The sequence below is a fragment of the Eleginops maclovinus genome, chromosome 17 (assembly GCF_036324505.1).
Source record: "Eleginops maclovinus isolate JMC-PN-2008 ecotype Puerto Natales chromosome 17, JC_Emac_rtc_rv5, whole genome shotgun sequence".
NCBI lineage: Eukaryota > Metazoa > Chordata > Actinopteri > Perciformes > Eleginopidae > Eleginops > Eleginops maclovinus.
The window spans coordinates 9,205,683-9,229,547 of NC_086365.1; the positions used below are offsets into that span (position 1 = coordinate 9,205,683).

At 40.0% G+C, this 23,865-nt stretch overlaps 3 protein-coding genes across 5 annotated transcripts in view; 1 reads left to right on the top strand and 2 right to left on the bottom strand.

Moving 5' to 3' along the window:
- zgc:162331 (uncharacterized protein LOC793007 homolog) overlaps positions 1-6,278 on the bottom strand; it is a 24,739-nt gene extending 18,461 nt beyond the window's left edge. The window contains exon 1 of one of the 2 annotated variants that reach the window (XM_063905222.1): positions 5,081-6,278. The gene's annotated coding sequence lies outside the window, so the exon portion shown is untranslated. The remainder of the gene's footprint in view (positions 1-5,080) is intronic. The other variant, XM_063905221.1, reaches the window with a different exon arrangement.
- LOC134879007 (solute carrier family 13 member 4-like) lies at positions 5,017-22,453 on the top strand. The gene is given in 17 exon segments (XM_063905218.1): positions 5,017-5,407; positions 10,447-10,575; positions 13,669-13,805; positions 14,003-14,129; positions 14,131-14,179; positions 15,086-15,140; positions 15,248-15,287; positions 15,395-15,481; positions 15,567-15,751; positions 18,150-18,269; positions 18,429-18,530; positions 18,926-19,027; positions 19,134-19,249; positions 19,385-19,503; positions 19,604-19,765; positions 20,156-20,293; positions 20,481-22,453. Coding segments are annotated over 17 exon segments (1,929 nt in total). The 5' UTR covers positions 5,017-5,284; the 3' UTR covers positions 20,619-22,453.
- On the bottom strand, positions 22,446-23,736 carry LOC134879011 (cytochrome c oxidase assembly factor 6 homolog). 2 transcript variants are annotated; one of them, XM_063905225.1, is made up of 3 exons: positions 23,486-23,736; positions 23,127-23,282; positions 22,446-22,967 (listed from the first exon to the last, which is right to left on the bottom strand). In XM_063905225.1, the coding sequence occupies exons 2-3, from the start codon at positions 23,268-23,270 to the stop codon at positions 22,869-22,871; spliced, it is 243 nt and encodes an 80-aa protein (XP_063761295.1). In that variant the 5' UTR covers positions 23,271-23,282; positions 23,486-23,736; the 3' UTR covers positions 22,446-22,868. The 2 variants fall into 2 exon arrangements, with proteins under 2 accessions (XP_063761295.1, XP_063761296.1); XM_063905226.1 differs by having other exon boundaries at positions 23,482-23,731.
- Between the last annotated feature and the right edge of the window lie 129 nt (positions 23,737-23,865).

Below are 23,865 nucleotides of genomic sequence, written 5' to 3' on the forward strand. Positions count from 1 at the left end.
GTTAAAAAAGGTTGAACACACACAAACTCAGCAGTTTAATCTAATATTTAATTGGAGCGGCAGGCAGATGTTTTCCCTGAAAAAGATCAGAACACTTGCTCCTGCTAGCCGACTAAACAGCAGACCCTTAGAGTAGTCCAGCCGGTCAAGAGCTTTGGTTATGATAAGCTATTTATGTCAAATATAACCTGATACTGGTATTCCTATAATATGTTTGCAGACTACACACTTTAATCATAGGGCGATTACAAGTATTTACTATAAAGCATGCATTTACATTCACAATGAATAATGTATAGTGTCCTTTATATGCGACATGCGGTATTTTTGACATCAATTAATCATAACCACATTACTTATGAAACATACTATATGTATAACTAGTGCAAACAAATGAGATGGTTACTGAGCAGACTATCAGACTCTGCTCCCACTTTGTGTTGGATTTTAAATCTCCTGTTCTTCATGGAGCTGAAACTCAAACCATTGAAAGAGAGAAAGTCGAAGAGCAAGAGAGAGTGACAGATGTCCGTCACATGTTCAAACTTTTCCAGGTAGGACTGTGTGTTATGTGTACACGTTGAGATTATGAGGATTAAAGAAGCAGATATACGGTTGAGGCGGGTTACTGTTCATTTTGATCTGCAACATAACATATGTGATGACAAAGTGGAAGACCGTGGGTTAGGGTTACACAAACATAACCGTGCATCAGAGAACCCTAACCCTTACCCCTATAAATAATAAAAGCGCTAATGAAATGTTTGGCCACTTGGTGTCAAGTTAAATAAGCAAGCACATTAACAAGTTAAAATGTTATTGGTTAAAATTTAGATGAACCCTATGCTGATAAAGGTGTTTCCAACTACCATACAACATTTTAATATGGATGCATATCACATGGCTAAATCTCTGAGCCTTGTTTGGCTGTGTTTACAAACTTTCTCTTAACAAATCAACACATTTTACTAAGTTTAAATGTTAAATTATGTTTTGAAGGGTGGATTTAAATACAAAGTACAACAGCTCACACACAATCAACAACAAATCACAATGTTTTACATGTGTTTTAACATGGAATAGAGCTCTGTGTACTGAGTATTAACCACACACAGAGACAAATTGCAGCTTTGACACTATCATCCTAATCCCTAATGCCACATCTTACAGTAGAGCACAATAAACACGTTCATATAACACAGATGCACTTTAAGAAAGTGTTCACTTTCTCCACTCTGTCTCATAATACATACCATAATACTGGGGACTTTTGAAGCCAGGCATTTGTTTGTGTTATGCTGATTACCATGTGTATCTGTGTGTGTGAGTGTGTATCTGTGTGTGTATGTGTGTGTGTGTGTGCATGTTTATGTAGCACAGCAGTATAAATCCAATAATCAGTGCTAAGTATGGAAGTGCAGGTCACTCACAGGGCAGAGGGGCTTTCCTTTAACGACAGGGGTTCAGGTAATCTGTGGCAGTGTTTATTCCATGACACTTTCCATATAGTTTACTTTAGGACTTCAGCATTAAGAACTACAAACTATTATTTCATTTGTCCATATTACTTTTTAATTTTCATTTATAGAGCTGATGATTTAAGAATGTGCTATATCAATCCGTGCAGCTCTGAACTTTTATTATTTGTGAATATTGGCCCTATATTAATTGACTCCATGTCCGTTCAATATTGTCCATCAGCAGAGAGGAGTGCAAGATGGTGAAGAAAAAAGCGGACAGAAGGGACAAATATTCCACCATATCAAATTATGACTATAACGTGCAGATTGTTAAACCACTGAAGTGCTTGTAAAGCTGTCGTCTGGGATCTAAGTGTAGATCCCAGCTGCCGATTGACTCCCTGCAGCTTCAGGGTGGCAGATTAGAATTAAGCAGCCTGACGAGCAAACATGCAGTGAGACTTGAGTGGCTGGGAGACTCTGGGACCCCTGGAGCTCGTCTGATCTTATAATTGATTTATGCTGCGGGACCTGGCTGTTACAAACAGTGATTAGTCAGCCAATGAGAGGGCATTCATATTTTAACTTTCACTGCATCCATTTGACATGCTTAAAATAAGGTAGGAAGATTAACATCACAACCCTTAACAAAAAAACAACAGTAAAATCAAATAGATATTGAGGACTAATTCAAAACTGATGAAAACGTATCTGAAGGATGAAGGTTAAAGCAGGCGGACTCATATGGACTGTGTGTGTGTGTGTGTGTGTGTGTGTGTGTGTGTGTGTGTGTGTGTGTGTGTGTGTGTGTGTGTGTGTGTGTGTGTGTGTGTGTGTGTGTGTGTGTGTGTGTGTGTGTGTGTGTGTGTGTGTGTGTGTGTGTGTGTGTGTGTGTGTGTGTGTGTGTGTGTGTGTGTGTGTGTGTGTGTGTGTGTGTGTGTGTGTGTGTGTGTGTGTGTGTGTGTGTGTGTGTGTGTGTGTGTGTGTGTGTGTGTGTGTGAGTGAGTGTGAGAGAAATGGACAAAACATAAATAACCATAACCTTGTCATTAGCGTGTTTTTGTCTCAAGCCAGACAGTCAATATCTGTTTTGGATTTTGGATGTTATTATCAGCTGTGATGTGGAGAGTGTGAGCACCAACATGTGGATATCAAGTGCTACTACAACTTCAACTGCACTTCTCCCCACACACACCCTTTCGCTTTTTATTTAAAAACTTCAATCCCGGTTTGTACACACTTGAGCTGTGAAGCCACAAAACTTTATTTGTATTATTATTCGATCAAAACTAAAGAACATAAAAAGGACAAAACAAGAATATGAAGCCAACACTCAAACCTCTCAAAAATGAAATACGTAGTAAACTATCAGGGCTATATCTCCTTCATGCTCATATCAATACTTTAAAAGTTGCAGGTTTAGTACAGTGATTATTCTATGTAGCTATGTAGTAGTGTGTATCCCTTAGTTTGGATATGTGGGATAAACCACGCAGAGGAAAACAGCTGGAGCTCATGGACAGGATTCAGCACCACAACAGAGCGGACAGCTCCACCTCATAAATCGTCTGAAGATACAAGCTTACAGTTTGTTCTATAAATGTTAATACATGTTTAGTTATTTTTGTTTATGATTTTCGCATATTGTACAAAATTAGAATCAGTGTTTTTATGTCATATTTGGAGACTTTTGGAGAAGGTCACTCTTGATCTGTTAGTGTGCCAAATGTTAAAGTGGCAGTGTGTAATTGTTGCCACCTGCTCCGAGGAACAGGGGGCAGTATTTCACCTCTACTATTTGCTCTATATTAGTATGTAAACCTATTTTTATTTTAGTTTAAGTAGTTTGCCATGTTCATTGAATTTAAAATGTCTTTATTGTGTATTGTAGTATAGCCTTCTCTGTTCTTGTGATGATGTATCTGGTCTGAGAACTGAGGTGCGCTACAGTGAGCAAAAAGAGGTATTACAGGACGGGTCGGGGAAAGTCACTTTGCATCTCACAACACAACGAATATATGTTGACTTAACAACAACACTGAAATCTCCTTCAATCCTCTTTTTGTTGTCGATCTTCTACATTTAACACATTACAACTAATGGCCTAAAAGAAGTATTTAAAATCCCCCAAGATGGAAGCTAGGTCCCCACAATGTAGTGAGCAGACAGATGCTAGGATCTCACAATGTCCACACACACACACACACACACACACACACACTATATATATTTAGTAATCCAAACTAACGTGCAAAAAAATAAATATAAATTTTGCAAGACTCTAAGATGACAACAATAACATGATCAAATGTTACATCTTTTAAACATGTGGGATATAAATGATGAGAAAATAACGCTTAAAGCTTAACAACTAAAGCTATAACACACTCACGAACTGGGAACACTGTGTGAAATGTGGAGCCACAACAAAGTTGTATACAGTTTATTTGTTAAAGACTAAAAGAGGTTTAGTGAGCATTAGCTAAAAGTGATTGAGTTATATAAGTTCAAAGGTCCAATAAAGAGTACACACACACACACACACACACACACACACACACACACTAAGTTATATCCAGTTGAATTTGATAAAAATGTGTGCATTTCTTCCTTAAGTTGTCATGATAATTGTAATGGGTCTCTTATTTGGAGATGTTACAATGGATTTAGGGGAAAATCCATGAAAATGTCCCTGTTTTTTTTACAAGGCAGAAAATGTGTTTGTTTGCTGGCGGGAAGCTAACAATTAATCCTCATTACACAATGGAGGCAAAGCTTTTGGTGAGTTTAAATGTTGCACACTGCATTTTGTCATGTGATTTCTGGTTAGTAAATGGTTTTGATAATGAAGCACACCATGCTCAATGTGTTTTGTAACTTCTTCCTCTGAAGAAGAAAAATGTGACCACTGTTGTGTCTGATTGCTGCTTCTTGCCTTGGAGGTCTGGCATTAACTACAAAGAGGAAATATATTTACAGTGAGGAAATGCAATCGAGCTGCTATCCTCTTAAAACAGCTAGATGAACAGTATGCATTAAACTATGAAATTAAGGTTAAAATGATGTTATCAGGAACTCTCCTCCATCTTTGTGCACCACCGAGTGAATCCTGCAGAGGGCAGTGTGTGACTTCACTGGGATAGGAGTGTATGATTTAAATTGATCTATGTATGTATTCATGTAAACAATAATGAATGATGTCATTGATCACACAGTCATTATCAAACACTTTGTAGCACGTGTGATCGACATATTGACCCTCTTTGTAATAATGTATGCCTAATAATATCTCCTGCAATTACATTTTTTGCACTTGTGCCTCTAATATACTACTAAGAAAATTATGTTATGTTCCAATTCACTGTTTTCCCTTTTTACTGTAAAAACCTTAAGAATACATGCACACACACACACGCACTCACCATTGTGCAAACTTTTCTCGCCCCTGATTGGTCCATACTCGTACACAGAGGCTGGGCCAAAGCTGATTAATTAGCATACCTATGCAGCCTCTTAAATGTGCAGGCAGCCTCACCTGATGCCTTGCACCCACCAAGCACACGGACGAGGAGGAGAGGGGCCTGTCAGACACGGTGGAGATAGGTTTTTGTTCTACTCACCTCACAGAGCCACACTCAGGTCCGGTCACCGTCCACGGTCTGTGCGTAAAGGCGCACAGCCAAAAGACAACTTTACGCGCCCCAAAGAGTGCTTCCCCCTCCGGCTCCCCACAGTCGATGGTGCTTTCGTGTAAGCAGATTAGTAACTTTCACACCGGGTGGTGCTGAGTGCTGGCCGGTCCGACCCAGTGTCCCGGGTCATTCATGAGGCTGGAGGCCGCAGCCAGGATGGATGTGTTCAGGAAGCTGTGGGCAGCGCGGAAGCTGATCGTCGTCGTCTTCATCCCGTTGTCTCTGCTGCCACTACCGCTCATCCACCCCACCAGCGTGAGTACAAGCAAAAATGCAATATAATTATTATTAGACCCAGTACATGTTTCAAAAGAGCTCACTACTTCATGGACAAATTCGAGGAGCAGATTACTAATTAAACTACTTGTCAATGTGGAAGGGAATTGTTGAAAATTAAAAACGCAACATAACTGATGCACATTCAGTTAAATTGTCTGTAATGAGTGTCAGAGGTGGAAGAAGTACTCAGATCCTACCAGTCTAAAATACTCCAATACAAGTAAATTTCCTAAATTCATTCTTAAGGAAAAATACAAAACTATTATAAGGAAAATGTACATAAAGTATCAAAAGTATCAACTTTTTAAATACTTTTACTTTTTACTTCTATCATAGATTGGAAGTTAAGTAGTATGGTAGGTATTTAATATGTAAACATGTACTTGTAAGAATACGTTTCAAGTAAATCCAGTGGAGTAAAAGGTTCAATATTTTTCTCTGAAATGTAGTGGATTATAAGTAAGAATTTGCATTAAATTGTTACACTCAAGTACAAGTACCTCAAAAAGTACATGAGTAAATGCATTTTAGTAAAATCCAGCTATGATGAGTTGCATGGATACATATAAAGAAACTGCTAATCTGCTTGGCGATAGAAATGTCATAATGGTTTTGTTTTTTTGAGTATTTAAAAGATTAGTATATGTGATTAATTGATATGTTAGTTGTACCACAACAACAACAACAACAACAACAACAACAACAGCGAAAAGCACTTCATATTAAGGAACATTCTGCTAATATTATTATTTTATTAAAACACTTTAAAAAGTTATTTAGTTAGTCATTATTAAATACATCAACAAACCACATAAATACCTAAAACATCCGATAGAAAGGTAAAGAAAACATCCACTCAATGTGTTGATGTCCCTCCTGCTAACGGCTTCACTGTGCTGATGGGATTTCAGTTTGTGCTGGGTGTGTGTGTGCCAATCAAACAATCAAAAGGGACACTGTTTTGATGAATGCTTGATCATCAGCTGAGCAGTGTGAGTGGATGGGAGATGTCGCGACATGTTGATGAGATGTAGATCAGTGTGCTTCTTAAAGCAGAGAGGCAGAGGAGTGAACTGATACTCTGTTCAACTGCTCCCTGTGACTGCCGCTGAAGAGGCTCATGTCTCGGAAAGACAAATGAAATTGCATTTGAAACAAAAGGATTATCTCAATCGGCCCAAAATGTCTATGTCCTGTAGCAATTTGTTTCTCTGTTATCTCTAACTTTCCCATCAGGTTTTTAAAACAGACAGGCTGATGTTTAGTGAGGCTCAGTGTGCTTAAAAAATGCCCGACTAGGAATACATTTTCTTTGTTGAGTAACTGAGATTGTGTCAAGCAGTGAACCCAGATTCAAGCTTCAAAAGGCTCTTTCACAATGTTTGTCTATGGTCAATGGCCCCAGTTGTAATTTGTGTATTAGCGCTACATTTGAAGACTAAGCTTTGGGAAAAACACACTATTTACCACGTGGAAGAAAAATTGTTGTCTGTTGTTTTTTTAAACTGTTTATCAAGTTGAGCCTCATTGTAATAATTCATACAAAAATAGAAGCAGTAAACGACATCTTCAAAATTAAATATATGAATACCACTTGCACAAAATATAAGAATTTTCTCGTTTTACCAAAAGCAGAAGCATACGGTAGCCTATATGTGTATTTCCAGCTGTTTTGATTTGAAAATACAGATGTAATTTGAGAAAGGGGTTCAATTATTTTATCATAATAAGTTATATCACACACTTTCCTGATAATTCATGAGGGATCAACCTGGAGCTAGCTCCAAATGCCTGTCCAAGAAGAAATCTCTTTCATTTGTACATGAAATATGCAAACGAAGAGATGATTTGGTCCCATGATGGTGTGTAAATGCTGCCAACTTTAAAACGATACAAAAGTGGCGACAGCTGTGTGTTTGTATGTTAGAAATGAGCTCTTCTGCGACACATGTATTTGTGTTATTCATAACATCTTAGATATTCAAAAGAACTGTTATGTGCTCGCCAGTTTGTCCGTCAGCCAATCAGCTCTGTCGCCCAGGAGCCTTGCTGTTATGTCAGGACTGGTTGATGTTTGGCACGAGCAACTTGCACAACATGAGGTTACGAAAGTACAAAAGAACAATCCTTCACTACAAAGAAAAACAAAGAAACAATCCAAGCAATTAAGTTATATAATCACCTACCACCACGCTGGATTGCAACCCCACGTTGCTTCCCTACGACTCCAGAGAACTCACACTGAGTCAAGAATGTGACAGACATTGTGTGTGTGTGTGTGTGTGTGTGTGTGTGTGTGTGTGTGTGTGTGTGTGTGTGTGTGTGTGTGTGTGTGTGTGTGTGTGTGTGTGTGTGTGTGTGTGTGTGTGTGTGTGTGTGTGTGTGTGTGTGTGTGTGTTGGACTAGTACTGTGTCCAGCTGCAGCAGAACAACATGTTGGACGCGGTTGGTTCAGGTCAGACAGAGACAGAAAGGCAGAAATCTTAAGCCAGTAGCAGATTTGCATAATGCTCGTTCCATTTTGCATCCCCATATAAAGTAAAAGCTGTAGAGAAGTCAAGCTTTTAAATCGGAAGTAAGTCTGGCAGAACCTATACATGGATGCAAACACATTTCTGTCGGTTTATTTGCTGACCTTTTATAAATACCCACAGCTTTCTTGAGTCTTTTCAAAATAAACTTCCATCTTCACAGAAAACAGCTGTGTTAAGTTGAGGAAAAGATGGCATTTTTGGTTCAATTCAATTAGGAAAGTTAAGTGACTAAAACCTACTCAAAGAAAAAGTCACTCTGTAGAATGAATTACATAGAAATGAATATGGAGGGTTATTTAACAATTACAGTGCATTACTTCTGTAGGTATAGCAACAAACATGTAGGAGAAGAGCCATTTTGTCTTGAGCCTCCACAAGGTTGATATTTGTTTCGCAACTATGGATTGTCACCTAACTTGGTATCCTATCAGGATATATTGAAATGTCTTTGGTGATAACTTTTTATATGTCATCAGGTTGTTACAGTATGTGTGGGCACACAGCATTGCAAATGTGATTGCTTCAATCAGTTTGGTTCAATGGATATAGGTTTCAGCTGTGATCTAATCTACCTATCCGGAGGAGTGTGTTGTTTTCTTTGTAATTACCAATCATCTCCATTTCCTAATGGTGTTGATTAGACACTATTCAATGGGTGACATATTTTTGTCATCTGTTAAAATGTGGGAGGGAAATGTCAATGAGATATGATAAGATGTTTATTTATAGTGTTACCCAAGGAACATGCACACATTTTGAGAGCTTTTTTCTGGTGCCTGCACTTTCTTAAATAAAAACACAAAAAAGCCCTTGAATGTTCATGGATAGATGTTGTCCCATCGCAGCCCTAAAAAATATCTATTGGCAGGGTTTTTAGGTTTCACTTAATTTTCCTTGAAATCAGGTACAAAGTATTAATATAAACGTAAAATAAATAAATGATTAAATAAAATCTAAATAATGAAAGCTTATGTTTTTTACTACAACTTTAGGTCCGACCTTAAAGCAGGCCTCCTTCCATTAGAATATCAGCATGCATTGTATTCACCTTATTGACAGTGTCAGCCTGAAGCCTGGTTATCATACAGCCCCCATCCTGCCTCTCTGCTGACCAAGCTTTTGCCTATTACTTGAAAAACTAAAACAAAGAGAAAGAAGCACAAATGGATGTTTAAGCATCTACTTGTTCTGCAGCAATCTTCTGATAACACAAATAGGTGATAATCATGTTCTGCTGAATAAGGCCTTCTGACTTTGTTTATTTAGGCACGTTTGTCTTTTTTTTTATGTACACTTATTACTCAATGCCACTTCTTTTTCCTCTACCAATCTTGACTACATTTGCATGCACATTAAAATGCCGCTATTAAGTGAGTAATTTATTAGAAGGTTTTTTACTTTTAAACGTGATCAAAGATTTGAATATCAACATTTTGTTTACCTCTAAACATGCTGTAAAGCATTAGGATGGTAGCGCTGTTATTGTTAGCATGCTTACATTAGCATTATGCACATGGTGTTGTGTTATTCCTGTTCTGATATGACACTCACTTGAATCTCATGAACAAAATTGTTTTAGCCCATCATGTAGAGGTGTGTGTGTGTGTGTGTGTGTGTGTGTGTGTGTGTGTGTTGTGTGTGTGTGTGTGTGTGTGTGTGTGTGTGTGTGTGTGTTCTGTTTTATGTACATTTCCAACCATCCCATCACTCTTAATAGAAAGGTACATTGAAATGTTATAAATCTTGTGTTATAATTCATGGTTTGAATGTTTCTGAGGTATAAACACATCTGAACATGCTTCTTTATCCCAGGGTTAGTAATCCCCCTCTGGGTTTAATAATTTGAGATTAACTGACCTGTTTCTGGCAACATGTCTTACTGAATGTTCCCCCACAAATTCATACAGGTTGTGGCAGAAGTAGGACGTTTGTATGTCGAATACTAATATGGGGAGCAAATACAACTATGACTGGGTTTAACATTGTCCAAATGTTGTAAAAAGTAATTGGGAGTATTTTCTTAAGGTCTTAACAAATGTCACGAGATTCCTCTTTAGTTTTTAAGGTTGGAGAGCCTGTCACTAAGCCTGCTAATGTTTCCACGTAGCAGTATGAAAGGGTATGTTGTCATTATACAACCTAATGCAACATGCGTGTGTTTGTGTTTGCAGCCCAGTTAGAGTTCAACAAATACATCATACTACTTTGAAAACGACTACATTCCATTTTTACACTTCCTTTTTTGTAAAAACTAACAAATCGTAATGAATGAGCTGTACAGAATTTAGTTAGCAGAGTTCCTTTATTTTAGGATAGACTTTATGCTAAGCTAAGCTAACTGCTACTAGCTGCAGGTTTCTCTTTAGGTTCCTGAAGTTGCCTCAAATGTCCAATCTTTGTGCTTTTGATGGCACAGCAAAAGAAGCATAAAGTTGTGTGTCGTCTCATCACTGATAACGCATTTGTTGTTTCTAACTGCAGGAGGCATGCTGTGCGTACGTGCTGATGGTGACCGCTGTCTACTGGGTGTCTGAGGCTGTTCCTCTGGGGGCTGCTGCTCTTGTACCCGCTTTCCTCTATCCGCTCTTTGGGGTGCTCAAATCCAGCGAGGTGAGTTTCTATTTTAGCTGTCTGTTCAACATTTCTCCCAGTCTCAAATAGTTTCAAACCTTCTTGGAGTTGTTGAGGACACAAGAGGTCAATCAGAGCAAGCTATGTAGTTATAATATTAGCTTTAACTTAAGTTAAGTAAACTTAAGTTAGCCTATTACCTCTTGCCCGATTTGTATAATTGCAGAGGTTGCCTGTGCAAATGTATAATGTCCACTTCTATTGGCCATCTACCTTCCTTATTTTGCTTAATACAATGGTCATGGGTAAATATAATTCCCCTGTAAATCAACATATCTATGATTTGGGGTCTCTTCCAGTGCAAATTCACAACAGTAGCAGGGCAATTTTATGAATCAAATTAAAACATATAACATGTATATCTTATTACTGGCAGACTATAGCTATGTGTTTGAGCTCTTTGCACACATTAGCCTCAATGCTAACTTCCTAGGATGTAGGCCGTAGTTCAGTTATCAGAGCGTTTTTGCTCAATAAATGGCTGGCTGTTGCTTCTGTAAATTACACAAAGGTTAAAGAGATTAAACACTTATTTTCTGCCAGATGTCAGACAGCCAAAGCCAGATTAACATTTGAGTGCACTCCCCCTTTAAAGACAAGTTACGTTGGTGCTGATAGCCTTACCTCATCCAAAAGAATACATGAACATAGATAACATGATGCTGTGTAATCAGTGTGATAACAAAATGCCTTGTAAACAAATCATTCTGATTGCTTCAACCTGAAAAAAAGAAGCTGAGAAATTGACTTTATTTTAAGTAACCAGTAATGAGCTCTATTGACCTCAGTTGAGATACTTCTCTGTACATGTTCCAGAGCACAGTTTGTTTGATAAAGAAGGATACACATCCTCGTAAATACAGTCACAGTCAATGTGAAACTTACATGCCTGGGTTAGAGAAGAATTCATGTATGAAGTCTTCGTTACAGTTGGAGATAAGCACTTATTAGGTCTTAACAAGGTAGGGCCTAACAGCACAGCAGGTCCTAGGGTTATCGGATGTGACAGTGTGAGAATGAAAGGCCCTTCTGTGCTCTGAACAAGGTTTATTTAAAGGACTCCAGGATCCATTAATGCGTGTCAACACTTTGAAAACCTTGCAAATCATCAAAATAAAGATGGATGGTCACAAGCTATTAAATAAAGCCAAGCTGTTTAAGTTTTTGCTCCAGGAGGGGCATAACGTCTGCCCACAGTGAACACACATGAATGCTGTGATTGGAAATCAGGGTCATTCCACCAAATATTGATTTCCAAACATTGTTTTTTTGGTGTTTAAAAATGAATATGAACTTCTGTCATACCAGGTTTATTTTCTGCATTTCTCTCAATGACATTATTTTTTAGAAGTGTTGTCAGTAGCAGAACAAAATAATGTTAATTTCATTAAAAACAGATACACTGATTCTTTCAGTGGTCTGTTAATTAAAACCCTGGCTGTATGCCATCATCATTTGCCACTTAATAATAACCATAACCTTTTTTGATCATAATAATAACCAACAAAACTAAACTGTCAGTTCATTTTCCATCAATACGTTTTTCTAAAATAACCCTTTCTTATGAGCCTTACATAAAAATGGAGCTGTACGCCTTATATGACCAAATCGCATTGACAAACAGTGAGAAAGCTGCTGTAAGCCTCTTGTGATGGGGTTCTGTGAATTTGGCAGCTCAGAGCTTTATGCAACATTTTCACTCTATTATCGTCCTCACGGCTCCACTTTACCAAGCAACACAAAGTGAGCACTGGATGTTTTTCCATCAACTGCTTAAGAGCTGGCAAAAAAACGTAGGAATTTTCTCCTAGTGTGCTGCGTCTCACAGTCCAGGCACATCATCTGAACTAAGCCATGTGGTTCTGTCATTGAAAGGTTTAAAGAAATCTAGATTCCCCAAAAGCTCAATACGCCCAAGGCGTGTCAACATTATTGTAAATGACCTATTTTCAGCTGCAAATCAACAATAGAAGGAATAAACCAGACTAGTAAATCTCACTTTACAGATTACATTATTCTTCACCAGAGGTGCAAAGAACCAAATTACATTTATTTAAGAACTTAATCACAGTTGTGAGGTATTTGTACTACCAGGGGTTTTTACTTTTCATGCATCTTTCTACGTCTACACTACGACATGTAACGGGGAAATATTCTAATTTCTACTTCTGTCCATTTTATTTTATAGTATCAGTTACTAGTTTATTTACACATTTAAAATGTGCACACAACAAAAATGTACAACAATATTTAGACTTGCATGTACAGCAGGATTGATACACCCATTAATACATTAGTAACAATTGTATTGTTTCAGTAACTCTTCATGTAAAACATTCACAGCTTCTTAAAAGTAAAGATTTTTCTGCATTGTGTTTTATTTTGAATGCATGACTTTTTCTCGTAATAGAGTATTTTCTAAGTGTGATATTAGCTCTGGCACTAAATTTGTTTATCTAAATACTTATTCTACTCCTGGTCACCAGTGAACTAATTTATTTTATGCAGTATCGTAGTATAAAGACTATCTTCCTAAACGAAGGCATTGCTTTGGTGGGGGAAACTTTATCTGTATCTGTTTGATTCCTTGGTGTTATCCTTGTCATTTTTCAATCGGACCTCATTCCCATCAAGGAAGTTTTTAACTATCCTGTTTTAGGGGATTCTTACAAATTTAAGAAGAGAAGCAGAGAGTTTCAAGCACTACACCTTGAGAAGTTGATTTGCTGTTTTACTACTTTTAATGACAGAGAAAGATTAAGTCTTGTGTAAAAATGCATAGCAGCAGGGGGAAGTGCAACAGTTTTATGTGAGAGGTTAGGAGACGTGGGCTTATACAACACTTTGAGGCTGTGAACCCTGCGGGTGGGAAGTAGAGCAGATTAAAAAGAACAAATGGCAAACTGTTAGTGTTTATCCAAACCAAGGAGGATAAGGTTGGACAAAAGGCCCCATCGCTGCTTCATGTTTTCTCATGACATTCCTCCATTTAATCTTGTGCCTTCAATTAATTTGTAAAAAATGTTAAATATCTTTTATGGAATAAAACAGCCTGTGTTTGTTTGTGTTTAGGTGGCGGCTGAGTACTGTAAAGACACCACTCTGCTGCTGATGGGAGTCATTTGCCTGGCGGCCTCCATAGAGAAGTGGAACCTGCATAAACGCATCGCTCTGCGCATGGTGATGATCGCAGGGGCCAAGCCTGGCATGTAAGCAACACGCACATACATACACACGCAATACTTTAAAAGATAATGTTTAGGCCAACAGAACCTTTTAATTAAAGTCAGATTTGAAAAGTGTACACAAAGAGGATGACACATAAATAATCCCCATTCCATTACGTAACAGGGTCCCCAGCAGTTCCTGTCATATGAACTCATTCAGCTCCCGGTCTCTCCTGCAGGTTGGTGCTGGGCTTCATGTGCTGCACAGTGTTCCTGTCCATGTGGCTCAGCAACACATCCACCACGGCCATGGTAATGCCCATAGCCGAGGCCGTCCTGCAGCAGCTGATCTGCACCGGCCTGGCCTGACGGCCACGTCGACTCAGAAACCGTAGAGGCCCCCGAGGACGACAGCGGTATGTCTGGCTCAGTCATCACAGGGGGGGGGGGCTTCAATGTTGACATTAAACACATGGTGCATTGCAGCAAAATAATAAAAGACAGAAACATGTGAAATCCGTGTATCATTCGTTCATTTGTTTTTCCGATTTAGTTGAGGATTGAAAAAATGAAAATAGCATTTGATTTCTCGTTTTTCCCATTTCAAAACCAAAACCAGAAATCGGATTACGGTTCGTTTTCTCGTTTTTTCGATTATGCACCCCCAAACGGAAAATGGAAAATGGAACATTCGGATAACAAATCCTGGGAGTGTTAGTTGTCAGGACAGCTTCTTCCAGCTCTTGGTCTGTGATGTGCCCCTTCCGTCTCAGCCCAACGTCGCCACAGAATCTCCTCACCGACATCTCCGAGGACCCCTTAATTCCCATACTCTTCAATGTCCTCAGACATTTCGGCGTGAGTTTTCCCCGACAGAAAGAGTTGATTTATCATCTGCGGAGTGAGACTTCCAAATTAGCCATGTTTCCTTACAGATCATTTGTGGTACTGAGTCAGTTGTTGGCTCGCCCGCTATCGGTTCCCTGACAACCTAACACTCCCAGGATTTGTTATCCGAATGTTTCATTTTCCTTTTCTCGTTTGGGGGTGGCATAATAGCGAAAAAACGAGAAAACGAACCGTAATCCGATTTCTGGTTTTGGTTTTGAATGGGAAAAACGAGAAATCAAATGCTATTTTCATTTTTTCAATCCTCAACTAAATCGGAAAAAAAAATTGAACCGAATGATACACGGATTATGTGATGATGGTGTATCCAACTGTAGCAGAAACATATTTGTTGCTAATAGAGAAATGTAAAAAGTTCCAACAATTATTTTGTTACACGTTGATGATGAATATTGTTTGTGCACCTGTTTCAGCAAAAGAAGAGAACCTGGAAAAAAACCAGCTTGAGCTGCTCTATCACAACAACAGGTACAGGCATGTGGGTGTTATACTCATCCATTGGCTTGTCTGACTCGATGGGAACCCAAAAGTTAACTGACGTCTTTTGTGAATCTTCTCCCCTCTTCTCTCTGCAGCAGTGTTCGCTCTAAATACGAGCTAACAACACTGAGTGAGGTGAGACCAACAGAGGCCTTTTCACCAAGCAGACACTAAACAAATAACCAGCAGTCAACTAATGCAAGTGAAAGATTTCTCTCTGACTCTTGTTATCTTGTTCTCAGGTGCAGTGTTGTGAGGGGAATGGTTTGGGTTTGGAGCCAATTTCTAACCCGACGTTCGTCAGGCACACCAATGGACTCCTGCCGCAGGTTGGTAACACAAACATTCACAAGAGGTCAAAGAGGCGTAATAAATGTTTCACTTAACTTACAATATTCTCCTCCTCTCTCTCAGGTTGCGATTGAGTTCCCAAATGTGAAACGGGTGAAGGCCAGGAGAGACTCCCAGTATCCCACCAAGAGGGATCACATGATCTGTAAATGCCTGTCACTCAGCATCACCTACGCTGCCACCATCGGCGGGCTCATCACCATCACTGGCACCTCGACCAACCTCATCTTTGCCGAGCAGTTTAACAAGTAGGTATACGTAGATACACGTGCACACGTCTGTTCACGTAAGTCTGTATGTAAGGTCTCAGGGGAAGGCATTGGAGTGGTATTGCAGCAGGAAGTGGATAGGGAGCTGAAACCGGTTGGTTATCTCAGTCGGAAGCTGCGAGACAGGGAGACGCGGTCCTCATTCATTGAAAAGAAGCCATTTGGTAGAGTGGCCGAGCAGTCAAAGGCATTCGGGGTAAAGAGGAGGTTGAAGGTAACCAAAAGTTTGGGGGAAACAAAAATAAGATGGAAGCAATTGCCTCCTACCCCGTACCAACCACAAAGAGGAAGGTAAAGTCCTTCGTGAAATTAGTCGACTGGTATCATCCAGTTCATCCCTCAGCGGTCAGAAAGGAAACTGGCGATGATCTGGGCCATCGACTCCCTGAGGTACTCCCTTCTTGGACGGCAGTTCTTCCTGGAGACAATCCATCAGGCGCTCCACTGGCTTCACAAGATGAAGGACACCAACATGTTTATTGCAGGGTGGTACCTTGCCTTGCAGCCATACAACTTTACGGTTGAGTACCGGCCAGGGAGCTCAGACCTGATAGCTGACTGGTGGTCCCGAAGCTAACACTGATAAGATACTGGGCTTCCTGGGGAGAGGGGTAAGGAAATGTAACGAAGCTAACTTTGTTACTTTGGTCTGAGAGGTTTTGAACCTTGTAGCATTGCAAATGTGGTTTGCACTTTATAAAACAATTTCCCTTCTACCAGAAATAATGGCACTTGGCACTTTAGCAGCAGATCGACTTCATTAGTGTGATGGGCACAGGACATTTTGACATGGCATATTTACAGTTTTACATAGTTTGTACTATTTAATTGATGTAGTATTTATTAAATAATTCAACCGTATTATTGGAGTGTCATCGGCAGAGGCTGTGGTATACCGGCTACGTGTTGGAAACGAGAGGAGAGTTAGCAGGAGCTCCGACAGTATGGAAGATTGCCTAAGAATGACAGGGTTGAGATTATAACATTGTGTGCAAAAGTATGCGTGTGCATTTATCTATATCATGAAGTTATATTATGTTGGAACCAAGTGGCGCGTGAGGCGCAGGGGAGTTATCAAAATTGGGGAAGTTGTTTTATTTAGTGTGGTCCAGTATAATATGGTTTAGTGGGTTACAAGACAACGGTGGACTAAAAGACAAATGGTGTGGTGTAAACAATATGAACAATATTCTTTATAATAATTATCAGATAGTTTATAGTTGCTACACTTACCTAAGAATGGTTTCTCCCAAGAAGTCATCTGAAGACACCCTATAAAGCAGCCAGTTTTCACTAAAATAGGGAAGTGTGAACATGTACGGTTGGGTGCTGGAAAGAGATGGAGTGCATGATTCTTTTCCGGGATTCAGTTCGCGTCCGACAGTTCGCCAAGAAGAATCGTTCGTTCAGTCGCGTTTCCGGTACAACGTCGTTCAGCGGGGAATCGGAATGCACGGTTCTCAGCTCCTCGTTCGCAAACGGTCGTGGAAACAGCCAACACAACAGTGGCCAATGTGTATATTCACCTTCACATTTAGTGAAGGTAAATACTAATAAAGTAGACTACAGCGAATTTATTGTCTTACTTTTTTTGGTTCTCTCTCAGCAATGGCTACTAAATAAAGAAATAACAACTCAATATGCCGACAAACCTGTTTAAAAGCTTGGCAGAAAGATCATATTGATGAAAGGTTTCAAGTCCCCATTTGGCCTACTAGGCTAGCGCTAGTGACTGACTGAGTGACTGAACGAGAACGACTAGAGAGGAATAAACGAGAAGCATTCCTGTCTCTCATTGGCTAAAATTCAACGAGGACGTCCTAGACTCAACAGATAACAGCATACGATTGGCACAGCGACTAGTCCGTGGGAGACCGAACGAACGAGAGGAAGGTGAATCGATGAATCAGGTCAGTTCGTTCGTTCAAACTGGTTCGTTCAAACTGATTCGTTCGCGAACGACCCATCGCTAGTGCTGGTATCACACAAATGTTTTGGTATGGTATTAGCTCCAGTAGACACCATCCACACTTTGAAACATGATTACGGCTTGATTGATTTCTTGGCGGCTGTGCTGGTCAGACTGAGACAGTCCCTGTTAACTCAGTGTCTGGAGGGCTCAAACTGCTTAGCCTCTTTAATGAGCGATTTCCTCCAGCCACAGCGATAAGCCCAGCAGAATGGCCTCCTTCATGTCTCAGCTTGTTGGACAAAGGTCAGCTTTTGATTCTGCCTGTGTGTGCAATTGTACATTTAATCCTAAAGGGATACAGCAATCCGTCCAAGCGCTGTGAAGAATATGAAAAATCTCCCCCAATTACCTTACCTCTCACCTTCCATTGTCGTGTGTAACTCTGCTTTCTCTTTGTCTCTTCAGTCGGTATCCAGAGGCAAAGGTGATCAATTTCGGCACATGGTTTATCTTCAGCTTCCCCATCGCCATCATCATGCTGGTCCTCACCTGGCTGTGGCTGCACTTCCTCTTCCTGGGCTGCAAGTGAGTTTGTATTTTACAGATGTGTACTGTGTGAACATGATGCTTTGCATCTCATCATTATAGACTCCTGTGATAATCCCCTTGAGCCAGGTTGATTTACACTGTGGTTACAGTTTGAGACATGTAGTGAGTGTGCTGAGGTTGTTTTTGTGTCTTCAGCTTCAGGGAAACGTGCTCATTGAGTAAGAAACGCAAGACCAGGAGAGAGATGCTGTCAGAGAAGAGGATCCACGAGGAGTACGCAAAACTGGGACCCATCAGGTGTGTGCAGGTGTTTATGTGTGTCTGGTTTCTTTATCCAAGCTTTACTGACTTTCCTGGATTTCCCTGAGATTTGTATTTATGGGTGTTTAGTTGATTATTGTGGGAAATTTTAGTTATTTAACGAAGGAAATGTACCACATTTAGGTGGTTTTCAGTTGAAACGTCCAACTCCATAGAGGAAAAAACTTGCCTCATCAGTTTTGTAGAATGAAAGACCTAATGAGTTTGAAAACCATGCATTTATTTGAGCTAATTGGAAGTTTTTTAAACATTTGAAGACATTTCGGATTATCCCATGTGCCATACCTAGACATTACTCTGTGGCACACTGATGTTATCACTCATGTAACTGTTGCTCATATGCTGTTGTGGTTTGTGTGTGTGTTTTGTAGCTACCCAGAGGTGGTGACCGGTGTTTTCTTCATCCTGATGACACTGCTGTGGTTCACCAGAGAGCCAGGTTTTGTGCCCGGCTGGACATCCCTATTTGAGAAGTGAGTGCCCATTATGTTGCAAAAGATGGATGTCACACAGACAGACATCCACAGTTCTTTCTGTCGTCTTCTACATTGTTTATATCTATGGTGTTCTCCCTCTCAGGAAAGGCTACAGGACTGACGCGACAGTCTCCGTACTTCTGGGCTTCCTGCTCTTCCTCATCCCTGCCAGGCGACCCTTCTCCTCCTCCTGCTCCTCCTCCAGTTGTAGGAACACAGGTCAGAACTTTTAAAATTGCCATTACCTTTGCTTTGTCATAAATACTTTTAAACATAAATTCATAAAGTCATCATCAACCATTATCAACATAGATGTACAGATATAAATTGACATTTTTTCTGATTTTAAACTAGCAGTTGACGAGTCCGACCCCATGGCTCCCATGATCACCTGGAAGGACTTCCAGAGACTGATGCCGTGGGAGATCGTGATCCTGGTGGGTGGCGGCTATGCGCTGGCTGCTGGTTGTAAGGTATGTGTTAGTGTATTGCGAGATATCTCATGAGGGTTTGTGAAGCTTCTAGATGAGAACTCTTGATGATCTGATTTGATCTGTGTGTGTGTGCATGCAGGTGTCAGGTCTGTCAGTGTGGATCGGCAGACAGCTGGAGCCCATGAGTGGTCTTCCTCCGTGGGCCGTCACCCTGCTGGCCTGCCTGCTAGTGTCAGCGGTCACGGAGTTTGCCTCCAACCCTGCGACCCTTACCGTGTTCCTGCCCATCCTGTCAGCGCTGGTAAGAAACTCCTTTCCACACGACTATTCTCCAAACATGGTCCCATTACCTGGATTTGGTTGGCTCTGCAGGGGCCTCTAAACTGTAGGTTTAGAGACATCAGAGAGGAACTAAAGTATCGACAGAAATTCTGAATATCTAAAGCTTTGATATACAATACTTCATGTGCAACTACTTCATTGCCAAAGACAATGCAGGCCTCGCTGCTTTGGCTAATTTTTTAAGAATACTTTGACTTTGCTTCCTACTTATGGATGATTTGTTTCCCCCCAGGTTGCTCAGAGGTAAAGCTAACATTGTGTTTGTGTGTGTGTGTTAGCAGGAAGCATTATATATAAAAAAAAAATGTTCTCCTCCCTTTCTCCCTTTATCTTTCCTCCCTCCTTGCAGTCAGAGACTCTGCGCATCAACCCCCTGCACACTCTGATCCCCTCTACCATGTGCGTGTCATTCGGGGTCATGCTTCCAGTCGGGAACCCCCCCAACGCCATCGTCTTCAGTTATGGCCACGTGAAGATCAGCGACATGGTACACACACACACACACACACACACACACACACACACACACACACACACACACACACACACACACACACACAAACACTCAGTCACATGCTCTTTCTGCACCTGCAATATCAAACGGCTAAGAGTACAATGTGTCAAAGTTCTTTGACACAAATCCTAACTTGTATTTTCCTCTTTGTGTCTTCCAGGTGAAAGCAGGATTCGGGGTGAACCTGATTGGTGTGGCGGTGGTGATGTTGGCCATCACCACGTGGGGGGTTCCCCTCTTCAACCTGAATGAGTTTCCAGACTGGGCAGTTGCCAGGAACGTCACAGGGGGCTTATAACCACCACTGAATCACTGAGAGACAGAGAGAGAAAGAGATGGGGCAGTGTTTCTGTAAGAAGAAAACGATGTCAAGAGGACCGTCTTGCTCAAAGTTTATCCCTTGATTTGACGGATAACTATATCTGAAAAAGGAAGAAAGATGAAGAAAAGATGATGAAGAAGAGAGAGCAAAAACAATACCTGTTGATGCAATAATAAGTATTATATTTTAATCACAAGGACAGAATGCCTTTGTCTGAGTGGCCTCTGTGTGGCGCTCTGACTTCCAGCCATAGGATTGTATTTTATCTCTATAGTTTGATAGAGATTCTGTTTTCACCAAATCAAGAGAAAATATTACTCAAGAGTTCAAACATACAGTATTTGTGGTGATTATTTTGTTTTTGTGATTCAAAATAGTGATTTATGAAGTGTTTTCAGAGCCACTTCATGCCTTATTCGTTGATTTTTAGATAGAAATAAGCTATATGGCCATAGTAAGTAAGCCTCTTTGTACTGCATGCTTCCTGCTGCACTTCAATGTATGACTCTTTTACCAGATCAACATGGACAAGTTTCCTGAGACAATTTGAAGTGTTTTGATTAATCCATTTGTCTGCACTGTCCAATGTAAAGCCAAAAACATGCATGAGAAGAGGCTTCTACTAAGGCTGATAATGTACTGTATACATGCATGCTGTCCAGCCTTCCAGATGTGCCTATTGTCTTATGGTGTGTTTTAAAAGGTGAGTTTTGTTCTTTGGGCAACAAATTGGAAGATTGCTTTCATTTACGTTCTTTAGAAATATCCGCCTGATATCTTGACCAAAGCTACTCAAGCTGATCATACTGTGAACACACCATAGTGACTTTCCATATTACTGCCTGTTATACCGACACTGACAGATTTAATGCAGAGCAACTTGGATCAACGCCTTCCTCCTTAAAGCATGGAACACAGAAGTGTAGCTGCTTTTTACTGTGCAATATCTCAGACAGGATTTTATTAGATACCATTAATATATTAAGAATGTAAGGTATAGATAGCTGACTTAACACATTTCCTAAACTTTGTAGCCTTTCCTTATTTTGCTGTTTAAGTGGATTTACACACTCCTGGCATTATTATGTTTGTTGACCTGTGTGCCTTCGATCCTGAATTAACTTCCCTTGCATAATTACTTCTCTGAAATCTACCTGATATGCCAATATGATGTATGAAATATATGATCAATAGTCAATAGCTACTGGAGTTAACACAAACATATTTTAAAAACCTGTGATGTTAGCATGTTTATCTACAGGATGATGTTTGTTTTCTGTTTGTGGTTACCCAGGAGGAAAGACTTTTCTCCTGGCATGTGAAGGTAAAAAGAAAGTTGGAAGGCAGCAAAGTGACTTATTTTGTTTGAATGCAGCACCCAAAGCTTTCAAGGAAGATGTGTAGCACAGGGTTGGCTTGAACAATAGCTTGTTCAATTAAATGTCAAATCACAATTCTGTTGTCTGGAGGTGAAAAGGCTTACATGCAATGTACTGTGCAAAAAACAGCCTTTATATTTTTTACACACATTTTAATGCAATTTGTGACTTTTTATATCACTGCATTATAAGTTTAGGTCAGAGTGGGTACAGTGAAAAGCCATAGATGCTTTTATTTTATAATTTTTCCTGCTCATACAGCTTCATGGTGTAAGAGCAGCACTCCTTTGTAAATAAATACAGATTTGTAATATAAAGTTGATGTGCCTGTTTCCAAATGAGCTGTACTATTCTTCATTGTGTTGTACATTGATGTCTCAGAGAAAAACTAGAGTTGAGATGATACAACAATAAAACCACTGAAGGCATTGAATCCATTTAATTTTTTTTCAACCAAAAGCGCTAGTCAGTCACACTTAAAGATGTTGATTAATGAGGATTAAAAGGAAAGCATCAGTGAAGATCAGCATTTATTGATCAAACACCATTTTTTTTTCAAACAGCAATTGTACATTTTTACCACAGTGACATACATGTAATTTCGACGTGGATCCCATCTTTCCTCCCGTCGTTTTCTTTAAAACATTCCAGAGCAGCTGATCAGGTGAAAAGACGCTCGAAGAATTTTGTGACAGGTCGCTGCTGAAATGTATGTTACTGGATGCAGCTTTAATCTCTGTACAAATAAATAATCACAGTGGTGAAGTCCACAATAAAGTTAGAAAACTCCTCTCCAAGTGCGCACCTCTGGCTCCGGTCAGAAAGTCGGTCAGAGCGCAGGTTTTGGTTAAGAAGGTTGCTTAGGGCCTTCAGCCGGCGTGAATCCTTCTGTCTCCATCTTCACTTTGTATTTCAGATAGTCTCTCCTCTTGGTGAAATATTTCACCTGTCAGGGAAAATGGAAAAGATGAGCAACAATCCCACAGCATTTTACTTAAACTTTCACCAGATTAGATTACTGATATTGAGATTTTGAAACACTGCCCATGGTTCATCCTTTCTGACAGATCTCAGTAATCACACAGAAAGAGAGGGGATATTTTACCCATTGAGCAGGACAGTTGGACTCAAACTCGCCCTGGAACTTCAGGCAGGATTCAGCCTTGTCCCCATTGTCATCCAGACACTTCCAGAGCAGGTCCCTGGAGTCCCAGCAGGCCTTCCTTTCTGAAGAGTTAGGAGCACTCATCGCAGCTTGATCCTAGAAGAGATGTAAAAAAAACACCACCTTAAGTCTGGAGAAAAGGAATGGATGTAGCTCCAACTTTGTGAAAAAATCCACCTATGCTTTGAAATCTCTCACGATAGGACCATACTGTAAGACCACTGCTAGTTTATTACACGTGTTGACAGTTTAACCTCATATCATATCCTTCATATTTACACTAATCGTTACTTACTTACAGTATGTTTAGCTGTAAGGTTCAGCCTCAGTAGAGCAACTATCTTCACCCTGATAATAACTGCATATAACACATACTATTTTAATTCAAACTATCACTATTCACTGCTCCTGTCCCTCCATTAAAGCCGATTAAACAGAATAAATCTGTCAATAAAGCACAGACTTTTGTAACGTTTATCACTGAAGGACACGAGCGGCTACACTTCCTTGTCGCGTTGTGATGACGTCGAGGCGCGCTTGACAACACGCACCAGGTGATGGCGCAGTTTGTTCAGAAATACAAACTTTAGTGAAATGAATGAACGTTTTAATAGTTTTCTCTGAATATTAAACACTAATAAGGTAAAGCTAACAGACACACCGTTTGTACAGATAACGC